We start from the raw sequence: 20,140 nt of genomic DNA, 5'->3' as shown, positions 1-20,140 counted from the left end.
TGTCATGCACACTCACCCACACAATGTATACTCACTGTATACACGCTCCCCCTGTATTCACGCATGCTGTGCATACATGCCCATGCCCCGTGCACACTCACCCATGCCATGCACAATCATCCCACACCCTGCGCGCTCACCCAGACTTGGGCACGCTCGTGCTGTGCACCTTCACCCCACACCTGGTGTATGCTTATCCCATGCCACGCACACTCACCCGTGTTTTGCACACTCACCCTGCACTCTGCGCACGCTCCTCTACCCTGTGCACACTCACCCCGTGCCCACAGCCCCGTGCACCCCCATGCCCTGTGCGCACTCCCCCACGCTGTGCGCACACCCCCAAGTCCCCCTGAACGCTCCCCCACGCCACACACACTCGCCTCACACCCCCCGCACACTCCCCACCGCCACCGGGCACACTTGCCCCCCGGCCACGTACACTCACCTCTCGCCACGCTCAATCCCCACGCGGCACACGCTCACCCCGCACCACGCGCGCTCCCCCCCGCCGTGCGCGCTTACCCTACTCCCCGCGCGCACCCCTCCACGCTGCGCGCACCCACCACACACACACACACACACACTTCTCCACGCTGCGCACGCTTACCCCCCACCCCGGGCACACTCCCCACGCCGCGCACGCTCCCCCTACTCCCGTGCCCGCTCCCCCACGCCGCCCCTACTTCCCCGCGCCGTGCCCACTCCCCCACACCCCTTCTACTCCCCGTGCCCACTCCCCCACGTCGCGCGCGCCCCCCCCCCTCCCGGCGCCCACTCCCCCGCCGGCCGTGCCCGCTCCCCCCCACCCCCCCACCCCGGCCGGCGCTCGCCCCCCCGCCGCCCGCTCCCTCCCCGGCAGGCTGCGTGCGACACGCCGGCTCCCCGCCCCGCTGCCACCCTCTGCCCCGTCCTTCCCCCGCGGGCTCCTGTCTGGACGTGTCGGGACTCGGGCTCCGGGCGCTGAGTAATGCTCGGCGCAGCGCGATCCCAGGCAGAGCCGCCGCCGCCGCCGCTCCGCGCCCAGCGCTCCCGGGGCGCTCCGGCCGCGACCCTGCCCGCTCCGCCGGCGGCCCGGCGACACCGGGGGGCGGCGGGGGGGCCGCGGCTCCCCATGTGCCTGCGGGCCCCGCGGGAGCCGCAGCGCCGCTCGCCCGGCGAGCCCTGCCCACGCCCGCCGCGGCCCCGGAGCCCCGGGGCGCCCTGGGGAGCGGCGGGGGAGCGCGCCCCGCGGGCCGAGGGCCCCCCCGGCCCCCCGGCGCGTCCCGCCATGGGGGGCTGAGCCGGGGGGCTGAGCGCGGCGGGGCGGCGGCGGGCAGGGCGGGGGGCGCGCAGCCCTCGCCGGGCTCGGCGGGCGCCGGGGCGGCGGGAGGCGGGGGGGGCATCCCGGGAGGATGGCAGAGCCGCCCCGGCGAGCCGAGCCCCGGCGCGCAGGGAGCCAGTGAGAGGGAGGAGAGGGGAAAACACAAACAAGCAAACAACCCACAACAAACAAAGCGGGCAGAGAGCAGCGCCGAGCCCCGCCGCCCCTGCCCCAAAGGCGCCCGCCCGCCCGCAGCCCGCACAGCCGCTGCCCCAGCGAAGATGCGCCCGGCCCTGGCCCACGGACTCTGCTCGCTGCTGCTCAGCCTCTGGGTACCCAGGTAGGAGCTGCCCCCCCCCCCCCCGCACACCCCCCACCACCACCCTCCCCGGCCCCGCCGCCGCCGCCGAGCGCCCCGGTCCCGCGGGGAGGGCGCCGGGAAGCCGCCGCGCCCAGCCCCGGGCCGGGGGGCGGGCTGCCCCGGGGAGGGGGGTGCTCCGGGGGGGTCCCGCCGCCCCGGCCCGGCCCCGCACGGCTGCGGCCCCCCGCTCGGGGCGCTGTCAGGGCCGCTGCCCTCCCTCGGTCTTGCCCCCCGTCCCGCCGGAGCGCCGGCGGGATGCGCGGCTCCCCCCGCGTTCCGGGAGGTTGTCCCCCCTTCCTCCCCGGCCGGAGCCGCCCCAGCGCCCGCCCTGCTTGCCTCAGTTTCCCCGCTCTCCCCGGGCGGAGGACGGGGCCTCGCCGCCGGGGGCCCCCGCGGAGGCCGGGGGGATGCCACCGTCGTGGGGGACGGTGCCCACGGGATGGGTGCCTCTGGGCTCCGCGCCCCAGGGGCGCGCACCGGGGCGGGGGAATCCACCTGCATCTCCTCCCCGGCTCCACCGATCCTAAAGGCGAGGGGGGTAAGAGGGGGCCGCCTGCCTTCCAGAAAACGGCCCCCCAACATTCACCACCCCTGTCCGTCTCCATCTCCCCCGGGTGGCTTGCAGCTCCCCTCCGCCCGCTCCCAAACTTGTGCGCTGCAGGCAGCCAGGGGTTAACCCTGGTGCTGGTGTGAGTGGGGGGGGTCCCCCGCCCTTCCCCCTCCCTCCAGCCCCTTTAAATATAATTTGTTAACGTTGGGACTTGTATTAATTAAAGCAGCAGCCGCTGCAGCCTGTGACCTGGGGGCTTGTCACCGTGAAATCAAGTTTAAATCCAGATTTCAAGGGGGAAGAGAGCTGGGGGGAGCGCTGTGTCCTCCTTGGGAGGGTGACAGTGACAGCTCCTTGCTGGTCCCTGGTGCCCCTGAGCTCTGAGTGGAGCAAGAGGCAGAAGGACCTGCCCTCTGCTCACCAGGGCCCTAGACAAGGGCCCCTGCCTCGGTTTCCCCGCTGTGCAATGGGGAGAAGGACCGTAACATCCCCCCCCACCCTGGGATGCCCTGGGAGAAGGTGGCAGGTGCAGTGGCTGGCTCAGGACAGGCAGAGGACAAGGTCCTTGCAGTGCTTGGGGCTGGAGCTGCTGGGCTTGGGGCTGGTGGTAGCTGCGGACCTGCTTTGCACCTCCTGTCAGCCAGAGCTGGCTTTGACAGCGTGAACGAGCGCAGGAGCTGGGCAGAGGATTTCCCCTCCTGTGCAGGGGCTTTGGAGGGATGCACCCCCTTCCACTCTCCTTCTCTCTGCTCTTCCCCCACCTCAACTCTCCCTGTTGGAGTCACTGTGGATTTGCACTGGGGCAGACACACGTATCACCCATGGAAGTGGTGGAATGGGTATAAACACCCTTGGGAAGCTGGAGAAAGCAGCAGCCTGACCCTGACAGCTCCCCTTCCCCCCTTGAGCAAGCTGTAATTCAGCAGGGACCCTGGGGCTGAGCCCTTCCTCCAGAGCTGGGCGAGTGCTGAGCTGGGGAAGTCAGTCCCTGCCCCCTGAGAGCTGCTTCTGTTCATGTACCTGTACCAGGCTTGCAGGATTTTGGGAGGGGGGGAGCAGAGGGGGAGTAACCCTTCTCCCCAACACCTGGCTGCTCCGTAAGGCAGCTGCAGTCCTTCCTCCAGCATCCTCCTCCAAGTCTCATTTCTGTAATCAAGGTTCAAAGGGCTCCAAGCTCCTTGCTCCTCCCAGGGACCCAGCTCTTGGCTGTCCTAGGGAAGAGAGAGCCCTGCCTGGAGACAGCTCTCAGCGGGTTCTGAGCTGTCCTGAGCAAGGAGCGGGGCGGTGCTGAGCTCCTGATGGACTCTGCTGCAAGATGCAGGATGCTGCTGGGCATCCCGCTGCCTGCTGCTCACTTTGCAGGTCCTCTGCTTGGACACTGTGGATCCCAAGGTCCTTCAAGCCATTCTCAGGAGCTGGGCAAACACTTCCTCCCCTTCCATCTCCCTCTCCGCCTCCATCAGTCCTGTGTACCACTGTCTTAGCTCCAGGCACCTCTCTCTGGGCATGCTTTGTCCTTCTCCCCACACTCCATCTACCTCCCTGTTTCCCCAGGCACCATCTCTGCTCGTATAAGTACTTGCACCCCTGCCACGGAGTGTGTGCCTCCCCTTGTACCCATCCATCTGCTGGTCTCTGTGCTTCTGTGGTGACAAGCATCAGGTCCGGTGGGGCTGGGATGTGACAGTGGATTTGGGATTGTTGCTGGGAGCTTGAGGGTGTTCAGCAGGGTGCTTGGTTCCAAATTTCCCAGCTGAGCTAGCAGGAAAAGGCTGGTCCCTCTGGTTACTTCCCTTGTGAGGACCAGCAGTGCCAGGGGGATACGGGAGATGCAGGGAGGGGATCAGCCAGCAACAAGGAAGGAGCCAGACCTGGGATGGGTCTCCTGCTCTGGGGTCTCTGGATTCTCCCAGGGGGAAACCCATGCTCTCAGGGGAAGGCAAGCCAGGGCAGTCTGTGCCCGAGAGTCTGCACCGCATGGCCAGGGCAGGACTAGGGGAGCACGCAGAGGGGGTGCAGCCCCAGGAGGTGCTGGGCTCCAGAGGCAGGAAGGCCAAATTTGGCTGCCGCCGGGCACAGGCTGCTGGGCTGTGCTGAAATGACTGGAGAGCATTACAGCCCCAGCGCTGCTGGGGCATCTCTGCCTGACTGAGCTACCGTTGTGCCCAGGGGTTTTCCAGCCTTCTCTATAGGCAGTGGGCACAGTGTGGGTTGAGGACCATCTCCCCTCCCGCTGTGTCCCCCCCTCCCAAGCTCTTCCCCCTCCCCGAAGGGGAAGCGAGCAGTTGACACGTTGCTTGCTCCGAGCTCACGGGTTTCCCTTTCCCTCCCAGCTCCTGCTCCAATGAGATCCTGGGCCTGAAGCTGCCGTCGGAACCGGTGCTGAATGCCAACACGGTGTGCCTGACCCTGCCGGGGCTGACACGGCGGCAGCTGGAGGTGTGCGTGCGCCACCCCGACGTCACCGCCTCGGCCATACAGGGCATCCAGATCGCCATCCACGAGTGCCAGCACCAGTTCCGGGACCAGCGCTGGAACTGCTCCAGCCTTGAGACTAAGAACAAGATCCCCTACGAGAGCATCATCTTCAGCAGAGGTAAGGGCTGGACGGTCAGACGGTCTCCCTCCTCTTCCTCTTCCTCAGCCCAGCCCCTGCTCTCAGGAGCCCTCGTGGGCTCCCCATGGGCCCCTGCACAGCTCTTCCCTGGCTCAGGGAACCAAGCCAGCTCTTCAGCATCCCCATGCATGAAGGCAGACAGAGCCTGAGAAACCTCAGGGTCTGCCAGACCAAGCAGCGCTGGGCTGTGGCAAAGCTGGGCTCTTCTCCATGCACCTTTGTACCTACGCTGGCCCTTGTCCTGAGCTGCTCCTCCCTGCTCAGCCCCAGCTGCTCCCAAGGCTCCTTCCAGGCCCCACCACTTTCTGGCATCTTCCCCCCATGTGGTGTAGGCTGGTGTTTGGAGCGGTGCCATGGGTGTGCAGCACCGTTGGTGCGTCTGAAGGTGGATGCCGTGCGCTGGGATTTGGTTTGGTGGATGCAGTGAGCATCTTGGCTCATTCCTGCTCTGGGGATGGTGTTTCAGTGCATCATGGTGAGCAGAAATGCCCCTAGCTCATGGGACATAGCTCTGTGAGCCCATCACCCTGGTGTCCTGCCTTTGGGTTGGCTCCCCAGTGTGGTGAGCTGAGGGCTTTCTGTTTTGTGGGACCCTAGAGTGTGGTGGCATGGGCGGCAGGGAGACAGGCTGTCCTGGGAGCTCGCCTGCCCACAGAGCCCCTACCTGCGCTGCTGGGAGAGCTCTCCTAGCCCTCCACTGTCTGCTGAGCCCTGGCGCCAGGATCTCCTCGTCTCCCTCACAGGCATGGCCAGCTCTGCCTGTATCGGAGCCTCCTGAGTTGATGCTCTTTCCCTCAGGAGTGGACTCTGGGGGTGCAGAGGGGCTGCCCTGCACAGTGCAGATCAGGGTTGTGACCTGATGGGACTTTCTGTAGATACTTGAATGTATCTTCTCACCTAAGCACCCTTCCTGAAGCCTGGGCCTCAGCACATTTCTAAGTGCCCATTGCCCCAGACTGTGGGCAGGAGAGGACAATATGGTGCTAGTGGCAGGCAGGATGCTGAGGGCAGGCAAGTTGTCCAGCAGCTCCTCCAGGTCCTGAGGAAGGCAACAACTACCAAAGATGCTGCTCTCTTGCCCTTTTTGGGAGCCTCCTAGCCTGGTGCCCAGCAGAGAGATGCCTCTGTCCCCCCTTCCCCAAATATCCTTACACATCTTACAACATCTTCTCTCCCTGGGACTGAGAGGAGAGTATCACAGAGGAGAAGTTGGCAGCTTGAGGCTTATACGCCTTTGAGGAGATGCACTGGCAGGAGCCCCCAGGCAGCTGTAGCAGGTGGGGAGATGGCTGGAGAGGGGAGCACAGAAGTGTTTCGGTGCTGGGAGGTCCCTTGTGTCCAGGGCAGATGGGCAAAACCTCACTGGAGGGGATGCTACCTTGGAGCACGCATGGCATCAGGGCTGTGGTTCTGCCGTGGAGCAGCCGTGGTCCCTCCCGGCATGCCGGTGCCTGGAGGAGGGCAGCGTCTCTTCCCTCCACGAGCAGCACCCAGGTTAGGGCCTGGCAGGGAGGGTGGGGACCATCAGCCCTGATAAGCATCGAGGTATTTCCAGGTCCTCTGAGGAATGCAGTTCACTTCTAGTCTCCTCAGGCGGCAGGAGACACCGACTTGCTGGCTCAAGTTGCTCACACACCCAGGTGAGCTTCCCTGCTCCAGGTCCCACCAGGCTGGGTGAGAAGCTCCAGCAGCAGAGCACTGACCTTCTGCATCCCTCCCTCAGCCCACCGGGTCTGGTGGTGGCCGGGGACCTGCAGCTCACTTGTGTCTCAGGTGCCACCGCAGCCTTTCCCGCTGTCAGCACTGTGACCGATGGGTGTGGGGACTCCCGCAGCCCCTGGACTCTTGCCCCGGTCCTGAGCTCTTGGGTATGGCTCAGCCCAGGCTCCCAGCGCTGGTGGGATCCCATTCCTTGGGATGGAGGCCCAGCACCAGGGAAGGATGAAGGTAGGGTTGGAGCAGCAGAGCAGAGGGGCACCTCGTGGCACTCCTGTTTTGGCAGCAGAGGGTGCAGGATGAGCCCCAAGCACCCAGACCATCCCATACGGTTGCTCGGAGCTGTTCTGTCATGGAGCAAACCTTAAGGCTGGTGCCCTGGCCCGCTTCCAGCCCACTTGTGTCCCTCAATAACTGAGCTGGAGCTCTGAGCTCCATCTTGCAGCTGTTATGGACACAGACATCAGAGCAGGGATGCTGGGTGCATCTCCCGAGTCTGGAGCCAGAGGAGAGGCAAGCAGTGGAAGCGAGGGGTGCAGGCTCTGTGCCGCAGGCATTAATGCATCTGACCCCCAGGGACCAGGTCTCTGCTCTGCGCCCTGCCTCATCCTTGCCGTGCCTGGGAACACAACGTGCTTGTAGGATCATTGTTTGTAACCCGAAGTGACAGACCCCTTTAATCTTTCATTCCTTTTCCCACTTCTTCAGCCATCAGTTCAGCCGTGCGTGAATCTCACTTTAAATTATTTGTAGCTGGCTTCTCCCGCCCGCTCTCCCCACTTGGCTCCGCTCCCCACCTCCGCCCCGTCCTCCTGCATCTCTTGCATCTTCCCCAGCGCAGGCGTGAGCTGTCCGGGGTGCAGCGCAGGTGACTGTCCCACGCTCTGCCTGGCATCCAGGCACTCGGTGGAGCTGGGGACCTCATCCCCTGGGGACAGAGCAGGGGACAGTGGCAAAAGAGTGCCTGTCTCCCCTTCCCCCTGATCTGATTTCAAAAGTTTGAGTGGAAGCCCTGGGGATCCAGGAAGGAGCAGGAAGGCTTCAAATTGGACAGGGCTGGGAGTCTGGGATGGCTTCTGGGCAGCATAGCTGGGGACAGGGATGCTGACAGCATCCTGGGCAGAGCACAGACCTGCCGGGGGCAGCAGGGAGATGCAGCCGCCCCTGGGGTGCAGGGCACAGCAGCTGCGGGGCACAACAACAGGTTAGCAGAGGGCAAGCAGACGGGGTGCCCAGGGATTTACAATCTTTGCTCTCACAGAGCCTCTGGGTTTTTTTGAGACATCCTCATGGGCTGTGGGTTTTTCAAGTTTGGTTTTTTGATGCTGCACCCTTGAGGTGTGGGCTGTCCCTTGCACCCCTCGCTGAGCCTCCAGTGCCATCTGCACCCCCTGTCCTCCTTGGCCCACGTCCATGTGCCCTCCATGTGCATCCAGGCTCAGCATTGCCATTGCAAATCCTCCTCCTGTCTTCCCTGGCTCCTCAGCTGGCTGCCTACATCCTTGCCATCCTCGTGGCCATTCCCTGGCACTGGCATCCCTGCCAGCACCCTCCAGTCCTGTCCCTCGTCCCACCCTTCTCTGCTGTCCCTCCTTCTCCCTCCATGTGCTGGCCTGCCGGCAGAGACATCCTCTCCTGGGCCCAGGGGCAGATGTAGGAGGATGGAGCAGTGAGGTGGAGTCAGGTGGCTGAATCTGCACCAGCAATGGAGACAGGTCCCCTGCTCCTGCTTCAAGGGTAAGCAGCACAATTGTGTCTACCTCACTGGAGAGGGTGGCCTGTTGCTCCCAGTATGTGGTCCCCCTGCAGCATCTGTAGGCTGCCAGACACTGCTGTGTGGCTTGGCTGGGCTGAACTGTGCCTGGGTACCTGCCAAAAACAAAGCTGCAGGTGGCAGTGGTCACCGAGCCTTTGTCCTTGTCTGGTATGCGTGCACCCATGGGTGGGTGCAATGCCAGCGGGGCTGGGACTGTCTGGCTGCCGGGCAGGGGCTGTGCTAAGGGATCCCTCTTCCCTAAACATTCCCCTTTGCTCATCCCAACCCCATCTATATGGAGCTCTGAAAGAAATGGGACCCTCTCAGAGGGACTGGGTGTCCTTGAAGGCCCCCAAGGGTGCGTGGCTGGAGGGGACATGGCTCTGAGAGCAGTATCCCCTGGTTTCTTCTGCAGCCTTTGGAGGGACGGGTGATGCTTGGATGCCCTGTGCCCTCCTTAGAAGGGCTCCCTGGTGCCAAGGGGTCTGCGTGGCCATGGCCAAACCTTGATTTCATACAGCAAGGAGAGGGGAACTCCCTGCAAGGCTGGAAACACCAGGTGCTGGGGCCCAGCCAGCTGCAAACTGGAGCTTGGGGAGGCTTTGCCGTGTGTTGAGGGAGGCAGGTGCTGTTACGGATATCTGGGGAGATGCTGCCAAGCTCAGGACCCCGGCGCCTGGCTCTGCAGAGCCCCAGCCAAGCTCCGGTGCCCGCAGACCGCAGCGGCTGGCCTGGTGCAGCTGCAGCTGGGCTGCTGGCAGGGTTTTCAGTACCCCCAGGCAAACCAATGGCTTTGCCCACCTGGCCCCGAAGCGCACGTGGGTGCTTCGGATGCTCAGCTACATCTCTGTGGGTGCCCCCATCCCCCGGACCTTCCCCCAGCTGATGGGTGCAAGCGAGACCCTGGGGCCAGGGCAGCATCCCCGGAGTTGTGGGGCTGAGCCCGGGTCCCTGCAGCCCGCAGAGCGGCGAGGGCTGCCGGCTCGGAGTGCCGTGGGCGGACGGGGAGCGAGGGCTGCGGGCTGTCCCTGGCACGCTCACGGAGGTGCAGGGAGGCAAGTCGGGATCTGCAGGGAGGCGTTTAGTGCCTGGCGTAGGGCCAGACCCTGGCAGGTTCACCTGCAGTTTAATTAGGGAGAGGGGAGGGAGCGGGGCTGGGGGAGAGGCGGCGTGTCGGGACTGGCCATCTCCGCGGGCCTCGTAGGAGGTGGCGGGAGAAACTCTCCACCTCGCCAGCCAGCGGGGCCGGGGCGATGTGCCCACAGCCCCTGGCAGCTGCCACCCACTCCTTGGGGGTACTGCCCACGGAGGGGGCAGCTGAGCAACTCTGGGGTACCCCAGGGTGCACCTGGGCCAGGCTGTCCTGCCTGCTCCCTCGATGCCACCCAGGCACTGCAGTGATGGGTGCCAGGAGGGCGTTGCTGCCTGGGTGCGATGGTGAGCAGTGGGAGGAAGGCCATGACTCCAGCTCTCCCTGGTCTTCAGACCATGGAGCCCACAGCCGTGCCTGACCCGGCCCCATATCCACATGAGAGATGGAGAAACTGCAGCATCTGTGGCAGAACCAGTGCCAGCTGGGGCTTGGGGTCCTGCTAAATGGCCCCCCATCTCCTAGGTGCATCTTGACAGGGAAAGTTTTCCCCTGCTACAAAAACTGCTTTGGGATCTGACCTGGGGCCAAGATTTCAGATCCATCCTCCTTGCCCAGCACGGTCCTTTAAGTACACAGCAGGCTGGATGCCGGCGGTGGTGTCAGGGTGGTGTCCTCCATTCCCTCTTCCCTGCAGGATGCAATACTTCTCCTTGCACCTCCCACGGCTACAACCTCTTCTGTGGTCTCTGGAGGGATCTAGTGACTCAAACATCACCACTGAGGTCTTAGGTGGCTGTAGTAGCCAGAGAGCCTCCCTCCGAAGGGCTCGGGGCCGGCTGCCGCACACCACGCTCTGCTGTGGTTCCTGGAAGCTCCCACCCTTGCTGAGCCCATGAGGCTGGTGGTTGTCGCCTGCAGCCACGTTGCTTGCTGCTTTGCTGCAATCGTCTGGGCTCTGGCGTGGCCAGGGTAGAGCAAGGAATGTAAACTAAACCTCCAAGCAGAACCGTGCTGGTATGGCTGCTGCGGTCCCAGCGCTGCCCTGGGCCCCTTCTCCCCACTGCTCACAGCTCCCCATCACTGTGGGATGAGGGAAGGAGGTGAGAAGGCAGGGAGGAGCGGCGGGGCCAGGCAGAGTGATACTGAGCAGGGAAATGACCACAGTGAGATGGGGACAAGACTCTCGGAGTGCTGGGATGTCAAGTCCTGGGGACCAGCCCATCCCCTGCCCACAGCCTGCGGGATGGCAGCTCCAGGGACAAGGACCCATGCCTCACCCATAAGCTCACACATGGCTGGAGAGGAATGGAGGAAGGAGGAGGGCTGGGGCTTCACCCCAGAGGTTGCTCAGCCGTGGAGGGCACCAAATGAACCCAGCCTCATTACCTGCAAGGAGACGGGCTTATTAGATGGACTGGGTGGGGTAGAGCTTCTGTCTGAGCTCCAGAAGGGATTTTAAGGAGATGGCACATGGGGAATTATTCCTTGGGCTGGAGAAATGTGTGAGAAAGAGGCTAATGGAAGGGCAGGGCTGAGAGGAGAGTGTCACGCCGGGTGGAGGATTTGCTGCTGCCATCCACGGGCACCGGCTGTGCGAGAAGCCAGCGATGCCAAGCAGGGTGGCAGCAACAGGTCCCTGCTTTTGGGCTGTGCCCAGCCTTGGCTCATGAAGGGCTGGAGCTGGCCCAGATTATGGAGATGGAGAACTGATATGGAGAGGATTTGGGGATCCTGGAGACCTTCCGGTGCTGGTTCTCCATCCTGCATCGCTCACCTGGGGGCTGAAGTTCCCCAGATTTGGGCTGTCCTGCTCTAACAGCGATGTGGGTGTGTTGCAGGCGCTGCCTGCCAGCGCTCTCCCCGGGGAGGCTGCGCAGCGTACGCACCAGCAGCCCCATTACCTGCCCGCTGAAAAATGTTGTTCAACTTGTGCATGGAAAGAGGTAGGCTGAGAGCAAGCTTGTCCCACACCGAGGGGAAGCTGGGAGAGGCTCCTGCTGGCTTTTAAGCAGCGCCTCGTTAATTTTTTAAATGCACCAGTGTCAAATTAACACACAAAAGAGCAGCATGACTTTAAATGCAGGTTTCCGAGCTGTGTTTCATTTCCCTTTAATAAGATCATAGCATTTGCTCAGCGGGCGGCAGCGAACCACCGAGAAGACATGCGTGATGGGGAGCATCACCAAGGATGGGCGACGGCGGCGGGGAGTGGTTGTGCTCTCACCTCTCGTGACTCCGCAGCGCAGGCAGGGAGCTGGCAGAGCCCCTGCCTGGGATCTGTGCTTTGGGGTGCTTGCCCAAGCCCCCCATTAGTTAGCACGGATCTGCTGGAGAAAATGCCCCAAACCCTCTTGACTGTTCGGCTGTAGCAAAGCCAGGGCTGATCAAGCTGCTCTTGTCCAACGGAGGGAGAGAGGCTAGCGAACTCCAGCTATTTATTTATTCATGTGTGAAGCCACAGCACAAAATCTGGCTCTCCCTCCTTCCCCTCCTCATGCTGGGGCTGGTCACTGCGTACTGAAGCAAAGAGCACCGTGGGCTCCCTGCTTGGCCTGGGAACCACAAATAAAAATATTACTTTGCATTTAAAATAAAATAGAAGTTCCCAGGTAACGGAGGCTCTTCACCCAGCTGCAGCGAAGCCAAGTGGCCCTCAGGCAGCCCCCGCTGACAGCCCCGCGGAGCCCCTGCCGTGGGACCCGTCCCTGTCCCCGTCCGCCCCATCCCCAGCTAATGGCACTTGCAGACGTCCTCGCTCACCAGCATTTAACGACAACCAGCTGCTGGCCCTGGCAGCGCGCGGTGTGGTCACGTCATGCTCTAACTAACTAGGGATGCTCGATTTTTCCAGTGCGGTATCGCGTTTGGAGCTTCTTGCGGGAGCTGGCGGGGCTCGGGGAGGGAAGGGGCATGAGCAGACAGCTGGGGCTGGACAGGCAGTGCTGTCTGCTCCTGTTATTGCCTGATCCTGCGCCCTGTGGGTAAGCAGAAATGGCCCATTCCTCAGCAGAAGTATTCCTCAGCCAGCATTATATTTAACATAGTGGGAAACTCTGAGTGGAGGCGGGAGGAGATACTGCCTTTCCCATCAGAGCCATAACGCTGATGCCTGAGCAATGCCGTGGTGGCACGTCCCAGGGCGATGTGAGAGCACTAGATGGGGATTTGCTCATGGTCCAAGTGGGAGCTGGTGCATCAGGACAAGGCAAGGCACAAGCTGAACCTCCAGCTCCCTACACCCCAGCATGATACTGGACTCATCCAGGCCCCTGCGGGGGCCACCCCACCCCACCTGAGCCTCTCTCTTTCTCCTTCCTCGCAGGCTTTCGGGAGAGCGCCTTCGCCTACGCCATCGCGGCCGCCGGTGTGGTGCACGCCGTCTCCAATGCCTGCGCCCTTGGCAAGCTGCAAGCCTGTGGCTGTGACCAGAAGCGCCGGGGCGATGAGGAGGCTTTTCGGCGCAAGCTGCATCGTCTCCAGCTGGAGGCCATGAACCGTGGCAAAGGCATGGTGCACGGGGTGCACATGGAGCACATGCCGGCCGAGACCCCCGGCCTCCAGGACTCCTGGGAATGGGGAGGGTGCAGCCCTGATGTGGACTATGGGGAGAAGTTTTCCAAGGATTTCCTTGATTCCCGGGAAACCTACAGGGACATCCATTCCCGCATGAGGCTGCACAACAACCGTGTGGGCCGGCAGGTGAGTGGGGTGCTGGGCAGGGGGTCCAGGGCAATGGTAGCTGGGATGGGGTCCCTGAGACACATGTGGGTGGGCTGTGAGGGGCTTGTTCTGGCTGTGGTGGGACATGTGTGTGAGGCTGGGATTGCCCCCAGGCACTCTCTCTCCCCAGTTTTGCCCGGAGCAAAGGCAGCGGTGCAGCCCTGCTGCAGAGCATCTCTGCTGGGGAGGGCACCTCTGAGCATCACTGCTGTCCCTCTGCCAAGGGACAATTCCCCAGGCCTCTGTCACCTGCCTGTGCTGCAGCGGTGCTGTGGGGGTGGCACAGCAATGAGTCCAGCTCCTGCCTCTCAGGGACTGGGTGAACTGGTGTCAGGCAGCTGCAGCGGGAGGGAGCTACGGACAGCGAGGAGAAAGTCGCTGGCATCATGGGGACACAGCACAGGCTCGGCAGCACCCAGCTACGGCCCTGCCTCTGGAGAGGGAGCCGGTGCCCTGAGGGGGCAGGTGTGAGTGGGACTGAGCCAGGCAGTGGGTGCCTGTGCCAGCTGGGAAGAGCAGCATCCCCTTGGGAGTGGAGGTGACAGCCCACAGACTCGTCCCCTGGCTCTGAGGGGGTGCTGGAGCCTGCCCAGGCGAGCAGGGCAGCCTCCCCTCCATTCTCATGATGTCAGGTCTCGTTAAAGGTGCTAATTAGTAGCTCGTTCTGTCTGGAAGCTGATGTTTAAAAGCAGCCTGACATTGGAGACAAGAAGCACGCAGGCAGGAGGGGCTGGGAGGATGGCTGCATTTGCCTGCCTGGCTTTGCTCCCAGCAGGTGCCTGGGAGACCCCATCCTCTGGATCCAGTGGGACATTTGTCCCCAAGACCCCAGCCACATGCTGCCAGGGCAGCACAGAGGGATGTGTAGTGGCTGCAGGAATAAGTAATTAAAGATCAGAATTCCACAGGGAGTGTTTCCCCAGAATGGCTCAGACATTTGGATGTGCCTCTTGCTTTGAGCATGTTTAAAGCCATCTGTAAGATGGGGATGCTGCAGAGCAGGACCTTGATGTGTGCCCTTCCCTGGTGCTGGAGCTGAGCTTTACCACCCGAAAAAGCTGCCCCAGTTTGGCCAAGCTGTAAATGCCTGGCGAAAGCTAGACAGAGGTTTTTGCTTGTTTGCTTGTCTGTGCATGGTGAAGGCTCACCCAGTGTTAGGCAGCTAAATTCTCTGTAGGCTGCTCTGTCCCAAGCCAGGCAAGACCCCCCCCCATCCCAATTCTGGCTGCAGGGCTCATCCTGGCTCCCCTCCAGCTCTGCATGCCCAAAACAACTGGGACTCTTGGCAGTGCTCAGAAATTTGGGGTCTGTATTGCCCATTTCCCAAGGGAAGTCCCCACAGCCCCCTGCAGAAGGAGGGGAAGGTGAGAGAGGAATATTTGCACAGGGGTGATGTTACCACATGGTGCCTGTGGGATCCAGCAACAGCAAAAATGCCTGGGGTCTGCTTGTCCCCAAGGACAGGCAGGCACAGGACTGGCAATGTCAGCTCTTGGTGGCTTCAGAGACCATCCAAAGAGCTGGACTGCTGGAAGAAGCCTGGGAGCTGGAAGCAGAGGCAGAGGAGGACCAAAGGGATAAAGGAGGGGATGGTACCAGTGCAGGTGGGGAAGAAATGGCTGGACAGGCTGCCCAGCTCAGGGACGCTGTTGAGATGAGAGTGTGAGCCCATGTGCGCGTTGGATTGTGATGGTTGTGGGTGCCATGCATTGGAGCAAGGAGATGATGCTGTACCTGGTCTGTGCCTGTTGGTGCCATGCTTATTGCTGGGGCTGGACCTGGCCATCCACATGCCTGGGGATGGGTTGTCCAGCTCCCCGCCTGCTCTCTTAGCCATGCTGTAGGTCCCACTCCCACCCAAGCCCTCCTCACTCCTAGGACCATCTTTCTGCCATAATAAGGAACAATCTGCTGGGATTTCCCAGGAAAGGAGTGGCCATGCTGGATGCAGCAGCTCTGTGGTCCTCCCCTCCAAGTCCCGAGGCTTCAACCCCTTGAGCAGAGCGGTGACATGGACATGCATGCCATGCGCCATGCCCTGCCATGTGCCATCCCTCTTTGTGCACTGAGCAGCTGCAGCACCCAGGGCTCTCCAGCATCTCACTGATGCTGAGCATCCTCTCCACAGTCCCGATGTGTCCCAAGGGTGCTCTGCACATGGGTAAGCCTGGCTCCCAGCTCAGACCCTGCCATGCTGTTGGGATGACAATCCCACCGATGGCCTCATCCAGTGGCTGCAGGATGTGGGTTTCTGTAGTGTAGTGGTTATCACGTTCGCCTGACACGCGGAAGGTCCCTGGTTCGAAACCAGGCAGAAACACCCTGATTTTTTCATCTTTTGTATCCAGCTACAAAGCCAGAGAGGGGATTGCAGCTGCAGGGGATGCACAGCATCCTCCGACCATGGCAGTGGTCACCTTGGTCTTGAGTTGGAAGAGGAAGCCCCCCGGGGCTTCCTCTTCCAACTCAGGACTGAGGTGGGTGTTCTGCATCCTTGGGAGGGAGCAAGTTCTCCAGCGAGGAGCAGCAGGAGCATGCAAGAGGCTTTGCAGGTCCTCCTAACCTGCCAGATCAGAGAGCGAGAGAGGATGAAAGGCAGCCAGGAACTACCCATTAGCCTCACAACAAAGACCTACGATAAAGCTCTTATGAGCGTGTCTGGGAGGAGCTGGGAATGTGCGAAAGAAAGCACCAGCGAGTCCGGGCATGTGCCGAACCCGGGTGTCTGTGAGACGGGGGAAGGACATGGCCGGGTAGAGGTGCGTGGAGGAGATCCGATGGCAAAAGCATGGGGCCAAGATTCAGATGGGTCCTTCTCGGGTCTCCTGGATCTGGCAGGATCCTGTCCCCCTTGTGCTGCCCATGCAGGAGGAATAACAAGCTGTCCCTGGGCAGGGATGGATGGGTGCTGCGGTGCTGGGGCTTGGGATGCTCAGCAGTGATGGCTTGAGTGATGGGATGGCACACACACACTGCCTTCTCCAGCCCGTGCTGCAACCAGCCGCAGCCCCAAATGAGCCCCTGTGCAGCTGTCATGCCACTGTCCCCTCCATCCTGGTGGTGACCATCCCAGCCACAGCCCTATATGCAGATTTTCCCTGGTCCGGCCAAGGGAGCAGGGAGGGGATGTGGGAAAGGATGGGGTCCCAGTGCCACTATGTTCCCATGGATGGTGGCAAGGATGGTGGCGAGCAGCTGGTATTCCTGGCCAGCACACCCAGCACACGCCGAAGAGGCCCAGCAGCTCATTACCTGTGAGGTGGAGGCTGTTCCCAGCAGGAGACAGGACTCTCAGCAGGATGAAAGCCAAACTCCAGCCCAGCCCAGACCTCTCTGCCGTGTGCCCCAAGCTCCAGGCATGTTTCCCTGACCTGCCTTCATTACCATAACTGCTTAGCAACGGAGAGATTTACTCAAAAACAAGAAAACAAGGAGTAAAAACTACCCACCCCTACCAAAACAAGGCACTCCTCGCACACGCATCCCCCCCCAGGGAGGGGGCAGGAACAGGCAGCGCGTGTCAGGCGTGAAGCCGGGCGGCCGGGCAGGGCTGGCATCATGGGACAGGACCTTGTGCAGGGCCACGCGTCCCCTGGGCTCCCCCTGAGCCCCGGCGTGTGGCCCTGGGTGGGAGGATCAGACCACGATAGTCTTTGCAAGCCCCAGCCTGGCTCCCAGCGGGGTTTTGGTGTCCCCGTGGGAAGGGGGCTTGCTGGAGCCTGTGTGAGCATGTGGGCATGGGGGCATGCGACCCAGCAGGGAATCCCTGTCAGGACAGAGCACAGGATGGTATAAACTGTCTCTTTCTAGGCTGTTGTGGGGATGTGCGGCCACTCCGTGCCCCTGGAGATTGCTTAGCATGAGCTGTTTCCCTTGGCACAGCCACAGCAGCATCCCTTGCAGGGATGGGGGACCTAGGGGGACCCCAGCTCAGCAGCATTGTCCAGGGATCCCAAGGTCCTCCTTGCCCCTGCACTGGCCTCTGGTCCTTGCACAAGCTGTGCTCCCCGGCCAGCCCAAACCACAGCTGCAGCCCAGCCCATGCACCCTGGCCCTCGTGGGGGGTAGACGTGTGGCACCGGCCTCAACGCAGCCTCCCCGCAGCCTCCCCAAACCAAAAGTCGGGGCTGTGAGCATCTCTGATTCCTCCTTGAAATTCGGGTGATGGTGGGAGGCAGCGCCTTAGCCTTCCGGCGCTGCGCCCAGGGCTCCCATGAGAAAGCAGGCAAGAGCTGAAAGCAGAGCTGCTCCTGGGACTCCCAGAGCTGGGGATTTACAGGAGGAAAGCCCTGGGGAGGGAGAAGCATCCCTCCCACCTGCCCCTGTTGCAGTGCTCCTGGCTGGTGAGGTGCTTGGGGGACCCCTGCACTGGGGAGTCCCAGTAGGGCTGGAAAGATACAGCCACGCTGGCTTTCAATTGGGGTCCGGGATCAGGTTGATGCCGCTGGAGCCAAGCAGCAGTGGAAGGTGAGTCCCTGGCTCCTTCTCCTCCCTATGGTCAGGTAGCTCACCCTCCCCTTTAGGTGCCGATCACTTGCTGGAGCGTAAAAGCCAGTTGGTACTGCCAAGATAGGAAGGGACAGGGTGTGGGACATGGGTGACACTGGGCACAGCAACAAGCTTTGCAGCTCCAGGGCTCTGATGGCTGCTCATGCCAGCCCTTGGTGTTCCAACCCACAACGAGCTCCGTGACGGCTTCTCCGGTCCCCCAAAAATGTCTCCTCCGTGCTGACACCTCTGTCCTTCCCTCCCCGCCCAGGTGGTGATGGACAACATGAGGAGGAAGTGCAAATGCCACGGCACCTCGGGGAGCTGCCAGCTGAAGACGTGCTGGCAGGTGACGCCCGAGTTCCGCCTGGTGGGGTCCCTGCTCAAGGACCGCTTCTACGGGGCCACCCTCATCCGGCCCCACAACCGCAACGCCGGGCAGCTGGAGCCGGGCCACGCTCGGCATCGCCGCCGGGCCGGCATCAGCGAGCTGGTTTACTTTGAGAAGTCACCCGATTTCTGCGAGCGGGAACCGGCCCTGGACTCCTTGGGCACCCAAGGGCGCCTGTGCAACAAGACCAGCCCGGGCATGGACAACTGCGAGAGCCTGTGTTGCGGCCGCGGGCACAACATCCTGCGGCAGACGCGCAGCGAGCGCTGCAACTGCAAGTTCCACTGGTGCTGCTTCGTGGCCTGCGAGGAGTGTCGCATCACCGAGTGGGTCAGCGTCTGCAAGTAGCCGGGCAGGGATGGGTGCCCGCCCCAGGGTGCCAGGGACAAGCATGCCTGCCCGCAGGGGGGGAGGGAGACGGGGATCGGCGCTGGGGGGGGAGATGGAGCCATGGTACCCGCTTTCTTCCACTCTGAGGGGAGCAGGAGAGGAGATGCTCGGCACCCTCTGAAATCAGCACTTTGTCGTCACCTGGGGAGGGCAGGGCTGCCTGCTGCCTGCTGCCCGCCTGGCCCCACACGAGAGCACCAAGGCTCCCGGCCCCGGGGAGCGCACGGCCATGCTGTACAGACCGCCGACACCAGCACCGCTCGGGGGGGCGGAGGGTGGGCATGGGGGTGGGGGAGTGCCCGCTGGCACCCAGCGGGACGGGGCAGGGTGGGGTGGGGGACAGCAGGGCATGGGGAGCCCAGGGTGGGAGGGGAGGGGGGGGACACACGCATTGGCACCGTGCACAGGTTCCTCCGGCCACGTGCGAGACTGTGCTCTGAGAGGGATGGGGATGGAGCATCCCTTGGGATGGAGAGGGGGCACAGCTCCCCGGGCTGGGGCTCGCCTCCGCTGGGGCAGAGCTTGGGCTGGCTTGGGCTGCAGCATCGTGGCCGGAGGGGAGGGTGCCTGGGGCTGTGCTGTGCGTGCCTGTGTTATTGTATGGTAAGTTATTTTCTGGTTGTGAATAAAAGTGGATTGGAGACAGCACAGGGTATTTCAGGGTGCAGCACCCTGCTCTTCCTGCTGCCCGGGGCTCTCCGCTCCTGCAGGGTGCCAGAAGGATGGAGGGGGACCCTCGGTACTGCCTACCCACTTGTGCGAGACTTTCTGGTGCTCTGCTGCCATCCCATAAGAATCCTAGGAGCTGTTTGCAGACTGGCAGGAGGTGGGGACCCCAAACACTTGTGAGGTGGCTGCTGGGAGGCTCCTGCCCAGCCAGACGCATGCTGGACCCCATCCATCCTGTGGGAATCCCGGCTCTTGGCCTCAAGCCCGTGGCTGTGCCGGGGCTGGGGGCTGCACCCCTGACCCCACGCTGCTGGGGAGGGATGGTGGAGCCAGAGAGCAGGAGGAGGGGAAGGCAGCGAGGACAGGCCAGGAGATGGGAGTCCACAAATGGCACCTCGCTGTGGTGGCTGGGAGGGCACCCATCCGGCTGCAGCAGCCTGCAGGGGCCAGGCAGTGAATCATGCTGCTGGTATCTCCCGGCTGATAACTTCCCCGCTCCTCCCACGGCTGTGTACCCCTTGGGGCTATGCAAAAAAAAAAAAAAGTGAATTAAAAAAAAAAAAAAACAACCCAAAACCAAATCGAGGAGGAAAATACCAGGCTGGAAGGAAGCGAGCGCCCCGGGCCCAGCGGGGAGCGGCATGTGTCCTCGTTTCATAACGTGCCCGCAGGCAGCGGGGAGCTGGGTCAGCTGGGACGGATGCTCTGCCCTTCACCACCCCTGGGCAGGAGGGCTGACTTTGCCCTTCCAGGAGGGACCGGATGGATGGGGTCCTTGCCCCTGGAGCCAGCTGTCTTTTAGGGGCTGGGAGAAGAGGAGGGTGCTGGAGGTGCTGGAGGGAAGTGTGGGAGCTCCTGTGACCTTGCAGAACCTGCGTGGCTCCATCTCCCAGAGTAGCAGGGACAGCAGGGCACGCGGCCACCGCAGCAGTTCCCGACAGCAGAGACCTGGGGCTGGTGACCTCGCAGGGATGGGATCTCTGCTTGGGGCTCAGGGCACCCAGGCTCACCCTGTGGGGCATGAAAGCAGCGGTGTTCCCATGGGGCGAGTTTGCTCTGGCAGGGCATGCTCCAGCAGTTCATTTT

At 62.6% G+C, this 20,140-nt stretch overlaps 1 protein-coding gene and 1 non-coding gene across 2 annotated transcripts; both read left to right on the top strand.

The window, feature by feature from the left end:
- The first annotated feature begins 970 nt into the window (after positions 1–970).
- On the top strand, positions 971–18,575 carry WNT10A (Wnt family member 10A). The gene is given in 5 exon segments (XM_075029351.1): positions 971–1,091; positions 1,094–1,643; positions 4,548–4,810; positions 12,719–13,095; positions 17,876–18,575. Coding segments are annotated over 5 exon segments (1,779 nt in total). The 3' UTR covers positions 18,344–18,575.
- TRNAV-GAC (transfer RNA valine (anticodon GAC)) lies at positions 15,364–15,436 on the top strand. Its single transcript has one exon. It is a non-coding gene; the product is annotated as a tRNA-Val (tRNA).
- Positions 18,576–20,140: the final 1,565 nt, after the last annotated feature.

The sequence above is a fragment of the Buteo buteo genome, chromosome 5 (assembly GCF_964188355.1).
Source record: "Buteo buteo chromosome 5, bButBut1.hap1.1, whole genome shotgun sequence".
Classification (NCBI taxonomy): domain Eukaryota; kingdom Metazoa; phylum Chordata; class Aves; order Accipitriformes; family Accipitridae; genus Buteo; species Buteo buteo.
Note: the sequence above shows the minus strand (reverse complement) of the source record. Positions and strands in the feature narration are given on the sequence as shown.